The sequence below is a fragment of the Carya illinoinensis genome, chromosome 9, assembly GCF_018687715.1.
Source record: "Carya illinoinensis cultivar Pawnee chromosome 9, C.illinoinensisPawnee_v1, whole genome shotgun sequence".
Classification (NCBI taxonomy): domain Eukaryota; kingdom Viridiplantae; phylum Streptophyta; class Magnoliopsida; order Fagales; family Juglandaceae; genus Carya; species Carya illinoinensis.
The window spans coordinates 38,054,865-38,062,001 of NC_056760.1; the positions used below are offsets into that span (position 1 = coordinate 38,054,865).

Here is a 7,137-nt window from a genome sequence, read left to right on the forward strand (position 1 = left end):
TTCGAGAAGGGGGGGAAAAAAAAAACTCAGATTTGATAGTAGAGAAGGCGAGAAATGTCTTTTGCTCGTCTAATTTCTCATTTAATAAAATAGGTTATTTGATTTTTTGTTAATATCTTTATAAAATTTACATATATGTATATCAATGATTATATTTTTAAGGATTCAAATAATATGTTTACTATATGAAACATGATTTTCACTAATCTCTTTAAATGTAAAAAAATTCTCATTATAAATATAGACATAACAATATAAAAAATAATAAATAATAAATAGCAAATGATTCAAGTTTGGACATGTGGAGTGAAGTTTTATACGAGTTGAATCGTTTGGCAATTGATCATAATTTAATAAATGAATCGATACAATTTAAATTTTAACGACTGATCTCGATTAGCTTTATTCATTTACGACCCTATTTAGAATTTCTTAATTCCTTCTCTTGCAACTCTAATTTATATTAATAAAAAAATAATGTTATATATAATTATAGATTGTGTAAATGTTGTGTATTTATTTTAAAAAAGATAATGTTACATCTATCAACAAAAGCTACCGACCTTTTGTATTGATAGCGTCAAAGCAATTTTTTCATTTTTTGTTTTTTTATAGCATTTTTTGTGTAGTTTCTTTTAAATAAAAATAAAAACACAATAATTAAAAAAAAAAACTCAAATGCTAAAAAAAATCTCATTTCTGTTCATATAATCGGTACAAATCTTCGGTGATTATATTATTATTTTTTTAAAAAGAGTGGAATCTATTATTAAAAAATTAATTTTTTCATATGAGTCTTATATATATTATCTTTTTAAAAAAAGAATGTATGGAGTTTGCATACTTTATAACTGTATATATTATTTCTCTTAGTAAAAATAGCCCTGTATTTTAAGAATTTGAACTTGATTAAGATATGTTAACACCAATGAGGATTTTTTAATAAACGAATTAATTAATCTTAAGAAAATCTTAGATCCGTTATTTAAAGAGATCAAAATCATATGTATTTATTAAACTTGTATTAATTTGCATAAATTTGAATTCATTACATTGCAATAATAATATCTTAAGCATTCACAAATATAATAGGATTTACGATCCTAATTGCAAATCTTATTGAATCTTCATAAATACGATCCTAATGTACATACAAATTATAGATGAATTCACATGTTATATTAGAAATAATTTATTTTGTGAAATTTATAAGAATAATTTATTTATTCATCAAAGTCATAGGTAATCTTTTTATAAGGTATATATGATTTAGGAAAAATCTTCTTGTCATCCTCACACTTCACACACTACACTTATTTTAATTTTTTTTCATTTTTTCTATAATAAATATGTAGTGTGTGGATGATAAATAGAATAATTTAATTAGTTTAATAAGAATAAAATAAAATAAAAAAATAAAAAATAAAAAATAATATTTTAATATATAAAGTGTGTGGTATAAGATGATGTGTAGTATTTCTCTATGATCTATCTACTTCGATTAGCTTGTCACATCATGTGATCACTATCGTCAACTACAATTACTTGCCGACTGAGTGAAGGGAGAATAGGTCCCAATTCCCGTATTCCAAGCCACGTATGTACCCCAACCCTATCATGAACCCCATGAGCACTTCCACTTTTCTCTCCTAATAAAAAAAAAAAAAAAAATCGATTTATTATCCTCTGCATTACACATTAATATATAATTTATTATATTAATATGTGATGTGAAGATAATAAGTAATATTTATAAAAAAAATACCTTGCCAATCTAACTTTAATCCCATAGTTGAATAACTCGAGATCTTCTTAATCATCATCTAAATTTGAAAACTTTAATATAACCAGAGATATATGCTTGAAATGAGCATGACTACAATATTTATTAGGCATTTAAATAATATAAAGTGATGCTATTATAGAGATTTCTTATGTCTCTTTTATTTGAAGTGAATTTTTTTTACAGTAATGAGTCCAAACTCAACTTCTAAGATAAAATTTAAAGATTACAAGTCTAAAATTACCGTATATGAAATTTTTTAATATAAAAAGTGCTATAATTACAAAGAAATATAATAAAAATAAACTCACAAGCTAACATAATATGCTAAGGGCTTATTTGAGCAGTGAGATGATATAAAAATTTTGTGAATAACAGTAAAATAGTTTGTGAATAATAGGAGGTGGTATGAGTTGAATATTTTTTGAGTTTTAGGATATGTGAGAAAAAAAAGTTGAATGAAAAATATTATAAAATTAAAATATTATTTTCTAATATTATTTTTGTTTAAAAATTTGAAAAAATTGTAATGATTAGTTTGAAAATTTTATATTTGAATTATGTTTAAAAATGAGATATGATAAAATGAAATGAGAATTTTGAGATAGTATATATTTTCAAACAAATCCTAAATCAATTTTAAAATCTAATATACAACATTAAGGTTCGGTTTGACAGTTCAAAATTTTCATCTTAAACTTAAAATTCTTATCTCATTATTATAATTTTATTAAATTTTCATATAAAATATAATAAATAATTCAATTTTTTCTTAACTTTTTCAAATCTCAAAATAATAATAATATTAAAATATAATATTTTAATATTTCACCTTAAAATTTAAAATTCTCATCTTACCATTAAACCGAACCAAAGTTAGATTAATTTACAAATTTATTTTTAATAGATTTTTTTGTAATTAAAATATATTTTTATATTATATAAATTTTATTTTTAAAAGTACAATTAATGGGGAGGACGGGAGACGAGTCGGCATGGACGGTGAAGGCAAACATCAAAACAATCTGAACCCGTCAGTTTCCATTTGAAACGGACGGCTCCAAACTTAAAAATACTGATAGAACATTCTCGAACCCTTTTAATCCTAGCACTATATAAACTGCGCTCAGCTACGCTCTTTTTCCATTCGTCGAAACCCTAGCTAGCTCTTTTATTCATTTTTCTTTAGCTTGCTTTCAGATTTTTATTTCCTCTCTTTCGATTCTATTCTTTTCATTCCGTCGACATAACCATCAAAATGGCCGGCAAAGGAGAAGGCCCAGCGATCGGGATCGATCTCGGGACTACGTACTCGTGCGTGGGAGTTTGGCAACACGACCGCGTCGAGATCATCGCCAATGACCAGGGTAACAGAACAACGCCGTCCTACGTTGGCTTTACGGATACGGAGCGTTTGATCGGTGATGCGGCCAAGAACCAGGTCGCCATGAACCCTATCAACACGGTCTTTGGTGAGATCTGAGCTCCGCTGACCTTTTTATCTTTCGCTGCTTCTTAGATCTTAATGCCTGTGCTTATGTTTGCGGCTATATGTCTAGTTTCCAGAATGCATGTAGATCTTGCTTTCTTTCTATGTGATTCCTTTATTTATTGTTGGCATTTTGGCCTCGGGTTTATGCTTTTGACATAATAGAGAAAATTCTTTGTTTGCGGTCGTAAGTTGATATTTGTTTTAGGCTAATTATTGTTTCTTTATAATCGTTCAGATCTTCATTGTTGAGTTTGTATTCGCATGCAATTGTTATATAGATTAGCACTGCAATCTATCTGCATAATAGTGAGGAGTGCGTTTTTTATTATCTCGTTTTGAAGAGGTAATTATTAATCGGGCATCAGTCATATTTTCAAATTTATAATTATATTGTCTCGGAGTGGCGGGAATAAGTGAATAAGTAGGTTCGAGAATGAATGATTGTTATTCATCAAAATTGATTTAAGCCATTGCTTGGTACTTCAATTTAAATTGAATTTTTTTGTCTTATTTATTGTTATTTAATTGCATTGAAGATGATTTGAACGAAGTTTAATAATAGTTAGAGAAATCGATAAGAAGACCTGATTTGCAAATAGTGAGCTGCTTGTTGAATGTGGAATCGTACGGCGCTAGATATAAAATTCCAGGAGAAACTTGATTTGCTCCTGCAGTTTTCTAACTGCGTGATGGAAGTTGAGGAGCAGTTTTCTAACTGCGTGATGGAAGTTGTATGCATTGGTAGTGGTAGTGCACATTTTCTATATATGTAGAAGAATAAACTATGATTCAGTGTCAAAATGTCTAATATATGCAATTACCCATCTCTGCAGATGCAAAGAGGTTAATTGGCCGGAGAATTAGTGATGCCTCTGTTCAGAGCGACATGAAATTGTGGCCATTCAAGGTCATTCCCGGCCCTGGAGAGAAGCCCATGATTGTGGTCAACTACAAGGGTGAGGAGAAGCAATTTGCTGCTGAAGAAATCTCTTCCATGGTTCTTATGAAGATGCGCGAGATTGCAGAGGCTTACCTTGGTTCCACAATAAAGAACGCTGTGGTCACTGTACCTGCATACTTCAATGACTCTCAGCGTCAGGCTACAAAGGACGCTGGTGTTATTGCAGGTCTCAATGTTATGCGTATCATCAATGAGCCCACGGCTGCTGCCATTGCTTACGGTCTTGACAAGAAGGCAACCAGTGTTGGCGAGAAAAATGTCTTGATTTTTGATCTTGGTGGTGGTACCTTTGATGTCTCTCTTCTCACTATTGAGGAGGGTATCTTTGAGGTGAAGTCTACAGCTGGTGACACCCATCTTGGTGGAGAGGATTTTGATAACAGAATGGTGAACCACTTTGTTCAGGAGTTCAAGAGGAAGAACAAGAAGGACATTAGTGGCAATCCAAGAGCTCTTAGGAGGTTGAGGACAGCATGTGAGAGGGCAAAGAGAACTCTCTCTTCCACTGCCCAGACTACCATTGAAATTGATTCTTTGTATGAAGGCATTGATTTCTACTCTACCATTACTCGTGCCAGATTTGAAGAGCTCAACATGGATCTCTTCAGGAAGTGCATGGAACCTGTTGAGAAGTGTCTGAGGGATGCCAAGATGGACAAGAGCACTGTCCATGATGTTGTCCTCGTTGGTGGCTCCACCAGAATTCCCAAGGTCCAGCAGCTTTTGCAGGATTTCTTCAATGGGAAGGAGCTATGCAAGAGCATCAATCCTGATGAGGCCGTTGCTTATGGTGCTGCAGTCCAGGCTGCTATTTTGAGTGGTGAGGGTAATGAGAAGGTGCAGGATCTCCTGCTCTTGGATGTCACCCCTCTCTCTTTGGGTCTGGAAACTGCCGGTGGTGTCATGACCGTGTTGATTCCCAGGAACACTACCATCCCCACAAAGAAAGAACAGGTGTTCTCTACTTATTCGGACAACCAGCCTGGTGTGTTGATCCAGGTCTACGAGGGTGAGAGAACAAGGACCAGGGACAACAACTTGCTCGGTAAATTTGAGCTTTCAGGAATCCCTCCTGCTCCCAGGGGCGTTCCTCAGATCACAGTATGCTTTGATATTGATGCCAACGGTATTTTGAATGTATCTGCGGAGGACAAAACCACGGGTCAAAAGAACAAGATCACAATCACAAATGACAAGGGTAGACTCTCAAAGGAGGAGATAGAGAAGATGGTTCAAGAGGCAGAGAAGTACAAATCTGAGGATGAAGAGCACAAGAAGAAGGTGGAGGCCAAGAATGCACTGGAGAATTACGCATACAACATGAGGAACACGGTGAAGGATGAGAAGATTGGTGCCAAGCTTGGTTCAGATGATAAGAAGAAGATTGATGACGCCATCGAGCAGGCCATCCAATGGCTGGACAACAACCAACTGGCGGAGGCAGATGAGTTTGAGGACAAGATGAAGGAGTTGGAGAGCATCTGCAACCCAATAATTGCAAAAATGTACCAAGGTGCTGGTGCTGACATGGGTGGTGGAGTTGATGATGATGGTCACGATCACGGTCACGGTCACGCCGGAGGAAGTGGTGCTGGCCCCAAGATCGAGGAAGTTGACTAATTTATGGTTTTTCTTATTTGATTCTATCAGATTTCGGGGCTTTGAACTTTAATCAGTATTTTTTGTTCAAAGCCAAAATTTTATGTTCTATGCTGCTCTGCTACTTCGATTTGATTTTACCCACGCGATGAAATCGTTGCATTGTTGCCTGGCAACCTTTTGCCAAGCTAAATTTCTTTGCTCTTTGGAATATGGTATTACCATTAGATAATTCTTCCTCGTAAATTGATTATTTTCCCCCTATTTTTATTTAACCTTGAGTTTGGAGCTTTCTTTGTTGCGTTTACTATCATATTTTGGTGTTCATCATCTGGTGGAGCACATGGTTTATTGAATGTTTGGTACATGAGAATATACTTAACAGAATTTGTTCTTCATGCATAACACCTGTAGTTCTGTCTGTTCTGTTTAAATTCAAACATCAAGTTGACTTAATTGCCCAAGTAAAGAATAAAAAATTGTTTACTGCCTATAAAGATGAAAGGTCAGAAATGTGAAAAACCAACAAATAAAATATGATGCATTTAAATTTTGAAAAAGTCCCTCTGGACTGCTTTCCTGTAATCCTTGCACTTGTTTTAAACATGTTCCCTAGATCTCTTCCATCTCAATCTCTCCCCTCAAAAGTGATTATTGGGGACTACATCGCCTTCCGAGTTTATTATTTTCTGGTTTTGCTTCGAGCTACCCAAAAACAGATACCATCTCTGCACAATCCACAAAAAGAAATCAATGTGTATTGAAGCTTTTACAAATGGAAAAGCTCACAACAAAGCAGGCCTCAACCAGTAGCCTCTTTAGCTGCATTTGAATGCCGAAGTGATTTTAGAAAATCTGAATTGATATGTAAATAGTAATATTTTATAGATTTTATTGAGATGTATTTGAATGTAAATATGTTAAGATGTGTGTTTGAAATATAAAGTAGGTTGAGATGAATGTTTTCATAAAAAAATTTAAAAAATAGTGAGTTTTACCAATAATTGAAGTGATCTTGACATCCAAAAATAACCTTAACAAGTTGTTTTAGGACTAATCCTAGGCTTTTTGGGTCAATCTGGAAGGAGAACAATACATAATTTTCAGCTTCTTTATTTGTCAATACAACAAATAGAGATTGCAGCAGGACGAGAAAATATCAACATGCAGACGCCATCCTTGACTTTCATTCAACTAAATTCTTTTTCTCCTCTAGTCCTCTCTCCACACGCAAAAAGACCTTAAAAGCTGACTCAATCGTCCATATTTATAAGATGTTTAGCATTTTCTAACCAGTAATAT

At 33.4% G+C, this 7,137-nt stretch overlaps 1 protein-coding gene across 1 annotated transcript; it reads left to right on the forward strand.

The window, feature by feature from the left end:
- The first annotated feature begins 2,915 nt into the window (after nucleotides 1–2,915).
- Nucleotides 2,916–6,110, forward strand: LOC122275804 (heat shock cognate 70 kDa protein 2-like). The gene is made up of 2 exons (XM_043085064.1): nucleotides 2,916–3,255; nucleotides 4,109–6,110. The coding sequence occupies exons 1-2, from the start codon at nucleotides 3,042–3,044 to the stop codon at nucleotides 5,854–5,856; spliced, it is 1,962 nt and encodes a 653-aa protein (XP_042940998.1). The 5' UTR covers nucleotides 2,916–3,041; the 3' UTR covers nucleotides 5,857–6,110.
- The last annotated feature ends 1,027 nt before the right edge of the window (nucleotides 6,111–7,137 follow it).

Excerpts from the sequence above, each read along its gene's own strand:
- LOC122275804 (XM_043085064.1), top strand. The coding sequence starts at position 3,042 with ATGGCCGGCAAAGGAGAAGGCCCAGCGATCGGGATCGATCTCGGGACT. Across the intron at positions 3,256-4,108 it reads CCCTATCAACACGGTCTTTG|ATGCAAAGAGGTTAATTGGC; the intron begins GTGAGATCTGAG and ends CCATCTCTGCAG.